The sequence below is a fragment of the Haliaeetus albicilla genome, chromosome 21 (assembly GCF_947461875.1).
Source record: "Haliaeetus albicilla chromosome 21, bHalAlb1.1, whole genome shotgun sequence".
Classification (NCBI taxonomy): domain Eukaryota; kingdom Metazoa; phylum Chordata; class Aves; order Accipitriformes; family Accipitridae; genus Haliaeetus; species Haliaeetus albicilla.
Window position 1 is genome coordinate 25,582,343 of NC_091503.1, and position 16,573 is coordinate 25,598,915.

At 38.5% G+C, this 16,573-nt stretch overlaps 1 protein-coding gene and 1 long non-coding RNA gene across 2 annotated transcripts in view; both read left to right on the forward strand.

Moving 5' to 3' along the window:
* The window catches only part of TPPP (tubulin polymerization promoting protein), a 62,859-nt gene extending 58,066 nt beyond the window's left edge, over positions 1-4,793 (forward strand). The window contains exon 4 of the mRNA XM_069809283.1: positions 3,774-4,793. Within this exon, the coding sequence (XP_069665384.1) occupies positions 3,774-3,968 (195 nt within the window). The 3' untranslated portion in view covers positions 3,969-4,793. The remainder of the gene's footprint in view (positions 1-3,773) is intronic.
* A 556-nt stretch (positions 4,794-5,349) lies between these two features.
* Positions 5,350-12,722, forward strand: LOC138690358 (uncharacterized). Its single transcript, XR_011329218.1, has 2 exons — positions 5,350-9,490; positions 9,528-12,722. It is a non-coding gene; the product is annotated as an uncharacterized lncRNA (long non-coding RNA).
* The last annotated feature ends 3,851 nt before the right edge of the window (positions 12,723-16,573 follow it).

Below are 16,573 nucleotides of genomic sequence, written 5' to 3' on the forward strand. Positions count from 1 at the left end.
TCCTGATATTTTTTGAAAGTACCTTTGATTGATTCATTTGGTGTTCCAAAAAGAGTTTATACAGGGATTATACTTGATTCTGTTGTGCTAAGTAAAACTTTTCTCTTAGAGAGAAAGTTTTTAAAAAAAAATAAAACCAAAAATTTTAAGGTCATGTACATCTTCTGTGATAAGCAAACTTTGTGGTTAACAGTATGTGCAAATAAGAGAAGGAAAATGGAGGTTTCTGTGGGCTCAGAGAAAGGAAAGGAGGAGGTTGGCTCCAAGTAATTTATTGCCTTTAGAAAAACGTAGCTAGAGAGATTATGTAACTTACTCTAGCTAGTAAACTGTTCAAGCAGAATTGCTATATGACAGGACAGCATCGTTTGTCTGTGATTCATTGTGAAAAAGAAGAGTGTTGACTTGCGAAGATGGAAATTGTCCTCATCCAGCCCTTTGTGCTGTTCACTATATTTCTTCCTACATTTTTCTTCACTGATGAGGGATGGTCAGGTCCTCCCACCGCCCCCTTTTTTTTTAATTTGCCTCCCAATGCCCAATTAGTAATGAACGGCTGAGTTGCACAGAAGAATGAGCTCCCAGCTACCCTTTTAATTGTTTTTGCCCTTTGCTCAATTGCCAGTTTAGTCTCCATAGTTGGTTTTGTTGTTCATTTTTCTTTCATATTGCACTCACACAAGTCTTAGTATGTCTGTTACAATTGTTACTGTAACAAAATTCTTATTTATGTTTATTGTAATTAGGGTATTGAGGCAAATTTCATACTGATCATGCCACCCCTTTGAAACAGAGGAGTAGAAGCTATAGTCCTTCTTTTTCCAAATAATGATTAAACTTACCATTACAAATTCTCAGAATAGCAGTCTGTCCTGAGAATTAATTTGGTAAAGGAAAAGGCAGTCAGCTAGAGTTTCTGAGACTTCTCTCTGCATGTGAGAATGCAGAGTGTATACACATTTAGAGAAAACCTATTTGATGAAATACAAGGAAAGTAAATATGTGTTACGTTTAATTAACTTTATACTGAATATTGCCCCTGGCTTGCATTTGGAATATTTCCATGTTTATGGTACTAAAAGCTTTTGTCACTGGTAGCATCCTTTGGCTTTTAGCAATAGTGTTATTTAAGTAAACATAGAGCAAAGTTTAGTCCTTTGATTATACGGTAAGCTTTCTTGCATCTTCTATAGCAGCTGCTTCTGATGTTAGGGACGATGAAAGATACTTTGGCAAGTATCGTGCCCTAGCTTTTTCCTTGCTGGCTTACATTGGGAGAGTCACGGATGGGATCTTTATTTTCTTAGTAAGTTCTTAAGAACACACAAGAAGTGTGCTAACAGTTAATGTCTTTAGTAAGAAGCATCATATGTTCTTTTGGAGGGAGAATGATCTAGTAATAACTTAAACAAGCATAAGAAACATAAGAAACATCCCTACATGTATTCTGTCCTACAGTCAGCCTTTATTCGTATGCTCCTGCAGCTATTATGACCTGCGGAGGTTTTAAACTGAAAATGAAGTGGGGAGCCTGCGTATTTATATGAGTTAGGTGAGGCACATGTACTGCCCACTGCTATAGATGCTTCATGGCTCAAAATGGTGGTTGGTGGAAGACTTTGTTCAGTCAAGCAGTATGACAGTTTGTCTTCAAGTAGTGGCTGGGTTCTTACTCGTGAACACTGCATAACAGGAGACACTACACCATATTAAAGCTTATTCCTACTGGTTTGTGTCAGAATTTTTGTTCAAGGTTCAAGCCCCCATGTTTCCCTTCACTTACCAAACAAAACAGTGGTTGGTTCACAAGTAAGACTTAAAATAGCACAGGCTTCCTAGTGCCTGTGCCCAGGGTGAAGCTAACAGGTTATGCACTCTTACAGAAGTATGTGTCTTTGTTTTCTCCGAGTTGTCAGAGTAGTTTCCAGTGGCCAGACAATCCTTTGGTTCTGTTGTGTGACTGAGTGTACAACCTGTTTGATTTACTAATATCCTGAGGAGCAGAAAAAATAAATTTGCAGCTGGGCACCGGGCTGGAAATTTTTACTTTGCTGCTTTTAATGTCTCAGCTTATACATTTTTATTGCATTTTCATCTTATCTAGCTGGGCTGCTAACACAATTACTGATCACAGGGTGTATTTTTTTTTTAATTAGCTCTACTGTGAATATAGGTTTCCTGGTTACAAGGTGCTAGCAGGCCAAGGCGGACAAGAAAACTGCATGTATAGAAGCATTACTTCTTCTTAAGCATTGTCTTCATTTCTGTTTTTCGATAGAGAAAAATAACCACTTCTGCAAATAGTACTCTGAGACACCAAGGCAAAAGTCCCTAAAGGTTGTTCAGCAATACCATTTTGAGAAATTCATGCTCTAGGGGCCGTTCTCTTTGAGATAGTGACAGAATTCCCACCTCCACACCACCTTTCTTTCCCCTCAGGGCCTTATGTGAAAGTAACGCTGCAGAGCAGTGGAGTGTTGTATGTGTTGTGTGTTTGGTGGAGAAAAAAAAAGAAGTTTACAACCTGAGATTTTCATTAAGTAGTTATGTATGTGGACAAATTCCCTCAAAACAGCTTTTATTTAAATGGTGTGGAGGACACGTGGCTTCCATGGTGTACAAGTTACAGCATTCATTCCCAGTTTAACTGAATCCAAGTATCCTGTTCCTCTTTGTACAGATTCAAGCATCTTTTCCAAGTCTCTGATCTTTTAAAGTTCAGCATTAAAAGATATTTGACAGATGTCATCCTCTGGAGGAGCTATGTGTTACTTCAAAAGCCTGTTTGTTAGGTCTCATTAATGAGCATTTATTTGGGCTGAGGATGGGTAGAGGGGGAATGAGGCTTTTGATGAAAGGTAAGTTTCCCAGAGCATTTACTTCACTACAGTGAAGCCCATGTCACTTCTGTCTCTAAAATGCACCCTAACAGGGTGGTGCACATAAGAAAGATACCCAAATTCTTTCCATCTTCGTCCATCTTAGCTCCATTTTCACTACTACACAAAAATCTTTTGTGTTTTCCCTGCCCCTTTAGTGCCCTTTCTCTTCTGATTTTAAAATGTAAATTTAAGGATCAAAGAGACTGCTCCCAGCCCAAGCACACAGGTTAGCATGCTCCTATATTGTTCTGTGAAATATCTTTTTCTTTCTGTTCGTGTAGTCAAATTTTCTTTGTCTCAATGACAGCAAAACTTTGATTTTTAAGTGGCCTGAAATAACTCAGTGGAAGCAATGTAGAGGAAAGTCTTTGCTCAATGCCGTTTCATAGACTGCGGATTTGCTAATATTGAAAACAACTTTCAGTCCTTCTAATTTGTTACTTCTCTCATGAATCCTAGAGTTTAGAATAAATTTGTCTCTTGAAGCAATGAATTCTAGCTGTATTGGTTTGCTTTTTCTATATCGGTGGAGCCAGGCTTTTATGCTTGGATGTTGATGTAATGAATTTTGAACATGTGGACATGTTCCCTATGACTTCTCCATATCCTTGGTGCTTAGAACTTGATTGTTAATCAGAAGTATCATACTGAAAGTCTCTTCCAAAGTTTTTGACATAACTTGCACTATTTTGTTCTTGGCTATATGATTATTGTCATTGTATGTAATGGCAAGAAACAAACTTTTTTTTGTATCCTTTTGCTGGAAGTGAGTATTTACATAGTCTCCATCATTAGCAAAGATTTAAATGTTGGTAGAATGTATAAATATCTGTATTAAGAATAACTGATTTCTGATGTGGGTTTTTTTGTTTCTTTTCTTTCTCCCAATAGAAAGCCATTTCATCTCCAACTGTATCACGCCTTACAGATACATCAAAATTCACGGGCTCTCACAAAGAGAGGTTTGATCCCAGTGGGAAAGGAAAAGGCAAAGCTGGCCGAGAAGATCTGGTGGATGCTTCAGGATATGTATCTGGCTATAAGCATGCAGGCACATATGATCATAAAGTACAAGGAAGCAAGTAAGGCTGAGGGTTTACATCACAGAGGGAGAAAGGGGGGGGGAAAGAGAATATATTTGTAAGAATGATGTAGATGAATCCCACATGTTTTGGTTATTGTGAATGCTAAGACTATGTTGTCAAGAAGTTGTTTTCAGGAACTGGAACTGATTTCAACATCTGCTGAGCTACTTGCAGCACAACGCCACTTCATTACATTCCTCATGCGTATATTGGCAAAAATAAACATATCGGTACAAAAAATACATAGTTTTGTTGAGCTTTAGGCAAAAAAAAAAAAGTCAAGAGCAGTTATACCACACTTTGTCAATTCAAGGAAAAGATCTCAAACATTCCTAAATGTCCAGTTGCCCTGATGATGTCGAAGAGAACCTCTTGAAAAGAGGGTCTTTCGTAGCAGTCTTTCTGAATAATATCCCATTATTTATGCAGTTTGATTTGACTACTGTTTTGGTTTTTTTTTAAAATGTCTTATACGGGATCTGGCACTTTCCTTAAAACATTCAACAATATACTATTGGGGAGTAAGTGGTTGAAATATACAAGGTGCTAGCCTGTGAATGTCATACACCACTCATGAAAAACTGAAAAAAAAAAAAAAAAGCTATTTCTGGGACAATATAGGTTCTAAAGTATTTTATGTCAACAGAAAGAGAGGGAAAATATCAGCCCTTACTTTCCTCCTGTCTATACTTTGTGCTTGTTACTGCGTGTACTGTAGCATGGTTCTGACTGGCTGGATTTGGATGGAGCTGTTGTACTAACCTGAGAGGAGAGGAACATTACTAAGAAAGTCTATTAAAGCTTTTTGCAGTCTGTTTTCAAGTTTGCACTGCCTCACATTTGAAATGAAGGGGGCATTAAGCTAATAATGCTTTAAAATATTGATTATGACTAAACACTGCCAATCAGATTGCTATTAAGTGAATGTTATTATGCACGTACATTGGCACATACTCCCTTCAAGCTATAACATATGTAAGGAAAGTTTATGGCCCCTTGGAATAAGGACATTTACAATTAATATCCATGTAATTAAGTGCAATTTGCCCACAAAAATATACTATTCTAACTGGGCTACATTTTATGTTAGTTTTCTTTGAAGCCAAGGGATTTGATTCTCTTTTCACTTTTGCCGCCTAACTTGGGAGTAATAGTATTGATGGAATGGCTTTCCACTGCTATGGAAGGAGCGCCAGTCCCACAGGCTTAAGGTACAGGCAGCTGAGTATGACCTGCCTGGGGCCCAGAATGCCAAAACAGCTCAATAGGAATAAAAATAACTCATTTTTGTATATTGGTGAAAAAGGAGAGAAAAGGCTGGTCCAGTTTTCCGCAAGAGCTGAACAAGTACCCTGACGTATTACTCTGTTTCTCTAAAACCCAGCTACTAGCAGTTCTGCCTTGCTTTCTTTCAAAAAGTGCTCATGCACTGATTTTCATGCTTGACTCTGAATAAAGGTTAATAAATTTATTGCTCTCCTCCCACCCGTATCAGCATCCCACTCAGAGTACATCAAATTTAGTGAGCGGTGTGTGCTGTCATGTGCCATGCAGGTCAGCAGTCTGTATTTGGCTGATGTCCGGAAACAAAGCACTGGTTTTCAGCCCTTAAACTGTTTGTATTTTATTTTTCTGACATTGAATGGTAGCCTTTCTTGTAACTTTGCCTCCAATGACCCTTTGAGCCTGTACATCAGCCTGAAACCAAAACAACAATAGTAAACAAAGGCAAGGACTTCCTTGTGGACTTGGAGATTTTTTTGTTTGTTTATAATTTATTTGGGGTTTTGTTTTGGAGAGGGAGGGAAGTTTGCCAAAACTCAGCACTTGTTCTCGTAAAGATTTAAATGGCTTTTCCCATGGTTGGCTCTAGTTACCTGGGAAGATTTTTGATGTATGTAAGGGTGCTCAGGATGAGAAGCATCCAGTTCCGTGAAGCTTTTCCAAGGGTTACCCATTGTTCTTGAAGAAAAATTTCCATGGAATGAAGGATTATCCACTCCTGTGTTGCACTGGTGACCTGTCACACTCTGAGGCAGAAAATAGCATACTGTGATACCAACAATGGCTAAATTATTCCAGCATGGTAGTGAACGGTCTAGATGTAGAGAACTTTCTTCTACGTCACTGGTGCCTGTGCACCTGAAGAAGGCTCCGGGATAGTCCTGGGTTTTGTGAGAAAAAAGGCTAAGCCTCTAACCCTTGATAAATCCTTCAGCTAAGTTACAGGCAAAACCAGTGTCCCGGTTCTTCCCATTGGCTTTTAAGACTTGACTCGTAACTTACTGGTAACTGAAAAGATCTGGACCCAGCCCGAATGAAGGGTGAAGCCCAGTCTACTGTAGCACACTGTTGATCTGGCTGTTTGTTGCTAACTAGCTGCCTTGTCTGGCACATCGGGTGATATTTAACCTGAGGTGCACAAGTGACAGGCTTTCTCAGGTACCCACACACTGAGTGTCAGTAATGCCAGACTCTTGCTACGTAGGAGGAGTGATTGGTTAGGAAGGTTTTAAGGTATAATTAGGTTTTAAGTTGCTAGCTCACAGTGTGAGAGAGACCAGCATGCTCAGAAGATAGAAGGCAGGCAAAGAAATTGAGAATGCAGACAGATCCAGGCTGACACTGAATAGAAATTGAGCTACTTTGTTTGCTTAGAAGAGGCTGATGGAACTAGCTGGGGTTCTGCCAGAGTTTACTTTCATTACTTGTACATTATAAAATCCCTGCCACGGACCAAAGCTCTTTGTGTGGACCTGATGCAAAGTTCTTTGAAATACTTTCAGTGGCGCAGTAAGCTTTGGATCAGGACCTTAGAAGATGCTTCAGATAGCAGTCTTTTGAGGAACACCCTGCTTTGTTTCTTCTTCATTTCTACAGTTGGATAGTTTTAAAACTCAATCAAACAGATGCATGAAAAGAAGTCATTCTGATATGACAGTGACAAAGGCAAGTTGTGGCTGGAAAGATAGCACTTTGGAAAGATTTTTCCCTTTTACTGCACTTGATGTGGAAGATAAGGACTATGAATAAAAGCACCATATGCAGCTGTGTATTAGGGGTTCAGCCACCTACTTAAGCTCTTACTTTTCCACTAATATCTGTAGGAAATTAAAAGTCTAAATACTAGCTTGAATGTTAGCCGTAAGTTCCAGGCCTGCTTGGGAATGAGGCAAAGTACATTTTCTTGTTCATCTGCCATTCCCTCAACTCTCAGGACCGCAAGTATAGCTGGCACCTCAGAGATGAGGGGAAAGGATAGTGCAGGAGGTGACCCATTTTCAACCCTTGGAGTGTTGTAGGGCATATGCTTTTCCTGTGCATCATACTCCAGACTGTAAAAAAATGTCATGTCTGAAGTGAGGGCATGGGTACCTAATAAGGTTTACACTCATCTCCTTTTTTTGGGCATCTCAATTCATTCCATCTAGATTTCCAGTCTGATCTTCAGCATCTTATACTATGCAGCACTCTTCTATATGACATCTTCTGTAAACCCCTGTTATTCCTAACTATCTTTGCTTTTGTTAGCACTGAACATGCTACCAAAAGAAATGTGACCAGAAAGTTCAGGTAACTTTTAGCAATAACTGCCTTAAAGAACAAACTCACATTACACTGTTAATTTAAAATCAAAACCTTAAATAGCATGGCAGTACACAATCTTACCTGTATCTTCACTGAGGCTTAACCTGGCCATCAAAGCCTTTGCAAGATTGAGGACAAGAAAAAATCCTCACTGAGGCAAAAGACTAGTCCTTACAAATCATTTTCTAAAAGTAACCTAGTTTTTAAATAAAATATGCAGAAGTCAAATGGGTTCTCTTATTAGTGCTTGCTTACTAATTTCCTCTAGCACTCCATGTGCTTTAGTTACTTGTTGAGAGTTTTGCAACAATCTTATCAATATGGAAATATCAGAAACAAAAATTATTGTCCTACTTTCTGTGGCTATGAAAGCTATCACAATAGTGTTACTGAAAAGCAGACATTAAAAAACATACATTGTTTCAACAGTCCTGTATGAACAGTTGTCATTAATTGTAATCAAATATTTGGAATCCCAAAGGAAATGTTGAACATTGGACAGCAGCCAAGATCTAGCCACTTTTTTTTTTTTTTTTTTTTAAACCTACAATATTTTTTAACTCTTTTTCACTTTAGGGAAGGGAAAGGGGGATTTCAAAACTACTCACGTCACAACTTGTGTAGAGATTGTCCTTCAAAGATATTTTGGATTGAAGTATGGTATTTTCCATGTATTTTACTTACCTTAACCAAAACTAAAAATTCCTCTGACAGGTTTTTGGCATTATAGAAAGCTTTGTTCATGAATTAACATTTCAGTCACCCGTGTTTTCCCTCTATTGGCTCAATTAATATTTTTTTATGGTAGCTTGAATTAGCCAGAACTAAAAGGCAAAAGACTGCTATGGGTTTGGCTTGCAAGTGATAGGTATCCCAGCCATCTGTAACCATCTGTAGAGAAAATCCTTGTGTATCTTTCTCCAAAACCAAAACTTTAAAGTTGTAATTGATAGGTTTTTTCCTTAAGGCTTGTCATAGTTATAAAATAAATTTTAATTCTTTGTGCCTGCATGTATGATATTCAAAACATAACCCTGCCTTTCAGTGATGCATGTATTCCGGGGGCATGTACGTGTCATCCATGAATAAGAATTCTGTTTGCACTGGCCAAGAAGCAAACCTTTTACCTTTATGATAGAGCAAATGTAATGTGTTGCACTAGTACATGTCCTCTTAACTGACTGTTAGCCTTGCGTGCCAAAATAACTACACCTTTGTGTATGTTGTTTGTAGTGTGAATATTATGTTCTTGGCTCGTCTGTTAGTTGGTAATAAGTAATGTAATACACAAGACTTATACGGGTTTTTGTGTGTGTTCACATGCTCTTTGAATGCAGCTAAGTAATTAAACTATATAGGTGTTGATCCAAACCTTAAATCTTACTAGGGCCAAATTCTCGTCCTGCAGCCAATGCTGTTCAGCTTGGCTGGTTGGTGACACTGCCATGCTCCCTCCATAGCATGAAGCTAAAGATCTAAGGAGGCTTTTATGTTTTTACACATCTATCCTGTTCCTATTTCTGGGGGAAATCACTCTTCAGTGATTCTAACATAGGCTTGGTGTGACAAGAAGAGTTTCTCGGTAGTGAGGAGGTGGGGGAGAGAGAGAGAGTCAGGGCAAAAGCAAGATTTGCTCTGAGTGCTCTCAAGAGACCATTTAAAATTATGCCCTGCGTGGGCCCTATATTTTCCTTTGCCCCAACTTTGTGAAGCAAGTTGACACTCACTGTGTATACACGCAGGTCTTCATCATCAGTTAGTTAAGTACAAAGTCACGGTATATTGAGGTGGGAACAGGAAACAGGACCGTCGTACAATGCCTATGGACTTGAGTCTTGCATAGAACTTTATAAAATTAAATACCTGAAGCATAATGACAGATCTCACATTTGTGTGAAATTCTCACAGTCTGGAGTGCCTCAACTTGATACATGTGTACCTTTGGAGTGTTTGCCCATAAAATAGCATTTAGACATTCAGTTACTCATTTTGTGCACCCAAGTGCCCATTTGGCTTACCTAATATAAGCTGGACGTGATGGACTGGGCTTTTCTTTTTAAGTCTTCAGAATCCTCATGCTAGTGAGAGATCTTTAGTTGCATTCACGCTTGCTCATTAAACTCAAAAGCAATGCTTTGAAAGATGTCCCAGCTAAGAATGGTCCTTCAGGAAGCTAAAGAATATCGCAGGTAGAACCTCCACGTCTTAATTGTCCAAGTAATTTGTTTTTGCGGGGAGAAATCACTGTAATATATTTGGTATTTTTTCATGTTTTTCAGTATATTACCTTGGCTATATTGCTTCAAAATCCATATGGAGAAGGTGGATTTCAAAACAAGTTTATGATATAACTCTTTACTTTGTTGTCAAGAACATTTGAATTGGATTGTTTCATTCAAACTAATTGATTGTCCACTCTAGGTAGACTTTGGCAAGAGCGAGCCTGATAATAAATAAAACAGAAAAAAACCCAGCCGATTTGCTGGGTATTCTTGACAGACATTTGCAGTACTGGTAGTCTGTAATGTGTTTTTTTTTAAAAATAAATTCTCTTTTGTAATCATGCACGTGTGCATGCACACATGCACTACTCTGGGGCATATGTATGTATATATGAGTGCCAAGATAACAGAAGAGGCTTTTTTTTTTTTTTTTTTTTTTTTTAATACCTTACATTTGCAAATTTACATTGAAATGCCCAACTGACTAACCTGATTTGGAAAAATGTTAAGCACCTCCCATATTCCATTGCAGGTAAACAGCCAATGAATTAATTTTCAAATATAGTTATATGGCATCTCTTCTTGTAAAGCTTATGACACTGTACAAAGTGAGTTTTGTTGTAAGCATTTGTAAAGGTCTTAAAGATAACACTCATGATAATTTGCCCTTACCTTCAATTATCTTTATTCAAGATTTTTCTATTACTTGGCATATTTTCCAGAACAAATCACAAACATGAATAAACTTACATTCAAGTTAATTAAAAATGTCGCCCTAAAAGTACACTCGTACTTGATCCATCTTTACATTTTGCTCAGAAGCTATATTATGGATGATCAACAAAATAAGAAAAAAGATGGCAATCTGTATCCCCACAATGGTGAATTATTTTAAGCTCCAGTTTACATCAGATGAGTTTCTGTATGCTTGTGTTTGCTCAAATGCTATTTTTAAACAAAGTCATTAAATAATGTGAAATAATGCAGCCTGGGCTCTGTTAAATACTGTTATATTAATGCAGTTGAAATGCTGTATGTCTGTAATATTCATGCTAAATACATACTAGCTCTTTGCAAAGGCTTTGTGTAAGGTCAGTTAACCGACAAACTCTGATGTCCCGTGTAAAATCCTGTTGGCAAACTACTTTTCGTAGCGCTGTAGTATATGAAATGGCAAGGTCATAGACAAAAACAAGTTACAGGATGCAACAAAAGTGTGTTTGTGTTTATTTTTGTGCTGGGTTCAGAATATATCAGCTTTGGCAAACTATTGCAGCAGGGAAAATGTTTTGTATAATGCTTATAATACAAAGTAATTTGTCTTTATATACTGTAAAGCAGAGAAATGGTCAATGTTGGATAAGTATATTGAAGTTTATTCTTAGCAAGGTTTTATGTTTCACAGATTTAAATATTATGGGAGAAATATATATTTATACAGAAGTATAATTTTTGAATGGTTGAGGTTGGTTTTCTTCAGTCATGAACCATTTATTTATCCGCATTATGCTTTATTCCTTTGCTAGCTTGTTTATCTGTCCATGCTGTTCCAACATCCATTTCTAATTTGGTTTAGATGTTTTGATTCTTTATTTGCACAAATCTGGATGTGCATGCTGTCAGGACCTGATCATAATGTGTAGAGGCAAAATAATTTTTGTCTGTGATTACCTAGAGCACTAATAAAAATTTAATCATTAAATAGTTGTGATATGGAGATAGGTCTTGACATAGTCTTCCTTGGAGCACTGTACAGCATGATAGAAACCTTCAGTGAATCTTACTATTTCTCATTCTTATTTTCATTTGTCTTTCATCTTGGTCCAGAAAACCAGGAAGCTGCTGTGTGCTAACAATTACCTGCAATATTTGTAATTGCAGGCATTGCAAACATTAACATTCAGCTGTACTAGCCTACTGTGTTCACTGTGAAATTTTCAACACGGTAAAAATTTTACATGATCATTTAACCTTACAAGTTTACTTTTTTTCTCACTAATTTAACACTGAACCTTTTTTTTCCATTATCACAAATGAACTTGAGCATAGCATTTCTTAATGTTAATTGTAATAGGTAAGCAATTCCTAAGCAAAGATTTTTAACCACTTGATGAAGGGGGCCAGGCACCATCCAGTGCGAAGCACACTGGGCAAAATTTTATCCCCACTGCAGTCAGTGCCAAAATTCTAACTGGTGTTAGCAAAAATGGAATCACCATTACCAAGGGGTTAATATGCTTAGTAACCGTGACAAGAGGTTATGGGGGGAGCACAACAGTGATTCTCTATTTCCATATCTTTGTTTCTGTTAATTTAAAACTACTACTATTCAATCTTTAAAATAAGTAAAAGAAACTTGAAGGGGGGATCATATACTACTAGTTTGTACTAGGTTTTTTCAGGAAAAGGAAACAAATTTATATATATATATATATGCAATATATTTTTACACTGTTTATTAATGCTAGAAAGTATTAAATGTATCACTTTATCAGTGTGAATGTTAAAGTAATGACAATGTTATGGATGTTTTAAACCTTTTAAAGTTGTCTTGTTAAATTCTAAACCCACATTAACAATGGAAAAGCTACTTGTCTACAACATTATTGTTGATGTTTTAAGGAAAAAGTTCAAGTACAGCAGTTGTTTGATTAGCACTGTAAAAGCTTGGCTTGAAAAGTTGTAGTGAAATCCATATTGTAAACACCATTTTTTAAAGCATAGCTTCTCATAAAGTATGTTACTGCTGTTGACTGACTGTATAAAATTGTATCTTTAGTTGGTAAAGTGATCAATAAATGTGTTAACTACATCAGTTCCTGGATTTCTTGAAGTAAATGGTATTTGCTGATAAACTTTGTTACCAGCAGTTATTTTGCAGTTTAGGTGTTAAGCAAATTGCTAATGAATGTATAAATTACATCAAAATACTCTCTGAACAACCAGCGCTCTGGTGCTGTGCAAAATATATTTCTTCTTTACCATTTATTTTCCTAGTTTTAATAATGAGTAAAGCTGACCGTTAACATTTGAGAACTCTAGTATGATCCTTGAATAGCCATGATGATAGTGAGCCACCAAATGAGATGTCAGGGATGAAACAATTTCTTCTCAACTAGCTACTTAATGTAGATTGGTCCTCAGTCTCAAAAGCCTGAGTTACTTCTCCCACCTTCTCTGAGTGGTCTTGAAAATATTTTACCTGCAAGGAAAACCATGTGCTACACGGAACATTGTTTTAAGGACATTACATTCAAAAGCAAATATGGACCTTTTATTCATAAATAAAAATATTTATTCAGCTTCCCGGTAGCAATAATACCATGATCTTTCAAGAAACAGAAGATTGAAGTTATTTAAACTCAGAACATCATAATAACGTAATGAATAATGTGACAATAACCCAGGCACAGTGCTGCTCTAGAAATGTGGAGGTACTGGATTAGCAGCTACAAGGAAACATAACTAAACAGCTTACAGCTTGTGTCCTGAGAGAGCTTTTCTTCCTGCATAGAGACCATATGCTGTCTGTAGTATGACTGCCAGATAAAGCTCCTTTTATCTCTGAGCATGTATAGTTACTGAAACTGTAAAAAACCTAATGAAGCAGAACCTTTAGGGATTACTAAAGGAAAAATAAGGATATTTTTTTTTTCCCCATTCAAAAAGCCCTTTAGGAATGGGAGGTAGTACCCTTCTGCCCTACGAGACTATAAGACACCAAGATCTGTATTTTCAAAAGCGTTGAGGATTTGTGGTTATTCTCCTGTGGAGCCTTTAGAAATGGCCACTCAACCCTACATGCCACTTATGCATCATAACTTTAAAATACAAAAACATCTGCCGGGATGTGTTACTCCAGGAGCACAATTACTTGGGCTATAGCTTTTCCGTGTGCGTAGCTACTGTTTCAATAACTACACGCAGTTCGTAAATGTAGAGATAGTCCCCTTGTGATGGGACTGACAGAGTGTCACCTAACCCTTGCTGGCTTTCTGTTCCAAGCTTTTGGAACTGACCACTCGCTCACATCAGCATCAGTGAAGTCTCCTCCTCTCATCTCCGTATGCCAAAGGCAGGCTGAGCTCTCTGGGTTCAGCCAGGTGTTTGTTCCAGGACTGCATGGAGAAAGGTGGCCGGGGAGGGGGGGGCAGCCAAAAAAAAAAAGCTATCTCTGCCAAATCGGAGTCTTCAGGGGTCTCCTAAAACCTGGTCTTCTAATTAGCCTTTTTTCACTCCCTCCGCTTCCTATTTAACTCCCTGCACTGCTTTATTGATAATGTAAACTAACTCCAGCTCATTGAAATTTACTGCTCTGGTTCACGTTCCAGGCAGACGTTCGTTCCGGGTCTACATCAATTTAATTGCAGAACTGTGAACTCAAGAGATTACACAACCACCCGTGGGTCATTTAAGGGCTCAAGGCCTGCAGGGTTTTCAGGAATGAGTGCTGGAATATAAGGAGTGGCAGGGATGGTAGGAAAGAATAGCCAGCTGGGGCTGCTGGAATTAATCATATCGATCTTGCTTCCAGCTAGCGCAAGAGCATCTTCCCTCTTCGAGGCAGGCAAGCTAGTCACCAGCCATCGGTTTTACACCTTACTGGAATGATAACAAAAAACTGTTACCAGCTGTTGTATCATTACTGTGGCCAACAAGATGATTTTTTTTTTTCTGTAACAATCCCTGATACTAGATGATGCAATAAAAAATAAAATACAGGTTTTAATCCCATTTTTACTTGAGGTCTGTGAACACTGTAATACCAGGAGAATTTTGTATGTGGAACAGAAATTGGCTGGCATGGAATATTTTCTCTGAGTCAGCCAGCTAAATAGCATCTGTACCTGGGATCATCTAATTAAGTGCTTTTATAGTAGTAGATGAGACTACACTCTTCATCCAAGGCACTTTTGTTTGTACCCAAGAAAGAATTCCAGTTGAGGAACTGAGGGTCACGCAAAAAAATAAGAATTTACCATTATTAAGTGACTGCAAAGGAAAAAAAAAAGGCAGGGGCCAGGAATTCTACACACAGTGTGGTGGAACAGAAATAAACTCCAGATATCTAGACTGACATTTATTTTTAAATAAAAGACCGTTTGAGGCCAATATGTATTTGACCAGTGAGTCCCTTATTAAGAAAATTCCATGTATTCAACCTGAAACCTAATTCAGCAAAGTAGTGCCTTTACTGGAGCTTGTGGGTCTTTTGAACTCATCCATTCAAGACAAAATACATGCAGTATATAATGCTGATGTATTTGTTTGGCATCATTTGAAAGCAGCTTAGTGGTTGTAGTATTTCTGTAGTTCCACACAGAGCTGTCAGTGAAATTTCATGCATTACCCTTACCTTTTATTATTCTGATTTTTTTAAACAGAAGATGAACAAATAGACCATCTACTTGACATTTAAATACAATCTCTCAATTTAAAAATGAACTGTTAAACTTCAGATACTACAGCTGTTTTTAAACAAGCAGGATTTAGAAAATAATTCAGCATCAAATCTGTTTGAACTGCTACTTTTACCGTTGCATCAATAATTTAGCTAAGCTTCCTACGTTTGGCTCGAGATGGATTCATGCCCTTAGCCATCCCTCCAGTCCTGAAGACAAATTGGATCAGGTTTTTTTTCTGCTGATACTAGAGTTGGGGAGGTAGGGGAACTTCAGTAAAGGCATTCTTTATTATCTGAAGTAACCTGTGCACTATGCCTTTTAATTGTTTATTTTCCTCATCCTGTTAATTTTGTTTCTGTCTGTCTCTGCTTTATTTTTCTCAGACTAAGAAAGCTGAGGAAGGAAAAAAAAAAAAATAAGAGCACTCAAAAATCAGGAGTAGTGTTCTGGTCAACATTTTACAACTGCTTGTATTTCACCCACATTTTTTTTCTTGCCCATTTTTTTGTCTGTTGTGAAACGGCTTCAGCTTGCATTTGAAACACACGTAATATTGGTATAGAAGCTTCGCTTCAGTTGCCACTGAAATGGATTATCTATCGGACCGCACTTGAATATCAAAACCAACCAAGTGCAGGCAGGAGTGTTATGGTAGCTGTGATTGACTGACAGTTATTTAAGTTGGTATTTGAAGAGAGAGCTGTTAGCTACAGTGACACTACACTGGCAGGATGCCGGTCTATCGTAAACCGAGAAAGAAAAATCTTCCTCTTTTTCGCTGACCGTTTAGAATGGCTAAAGCAGCCGGGTCGGTACTGCCGGGAGGCAGGGCAGTTCCCAGGCACGAAACGTATCGAGATGAGTCGACGGCTCTGCCGAGCACCCTGCAGATCGAGGCGCCTTCCTACCCGCGGGCCTGTGCCGGCACGAGCGTTTAGAGGATGTATGACATTATGGGATATCTACGGGAGGAACCAAAGGCAGGGATGGAGGCGGTCTGGGGAGGAACGAGCCGAGGAAAACGGAGGGGTAAGGGACTGGTCCCTGGTCTGTACGGTCCTTTGGCAATGCCCCGGACCTCGCAAGTGCCAGCTGTCCCGTCTTACAAAATTTCTTTTCTAACTGTGTTCTTGGGGGAGAGGGTTCGCTATTCTGCATACGTAGGTGCATATGGAGCTCTAATCGCCAGCAGCTGGAGCCAGACCACGGGTCGCAACAGCCCGTGGTACCAGCAACCAAGAGCGATGGAGGTTCTCTCTGCCGCCAGGACCTAGAGCGGGACCGGGGCAACGGGAACCCCTGCGTGCTTGTGGTGCCAGCACACCGGAGACGATGGAATCCAGGGACCGGTCCCTGAGCTTCTGATCAGCCAGAGACAGGCCGTTGGTACC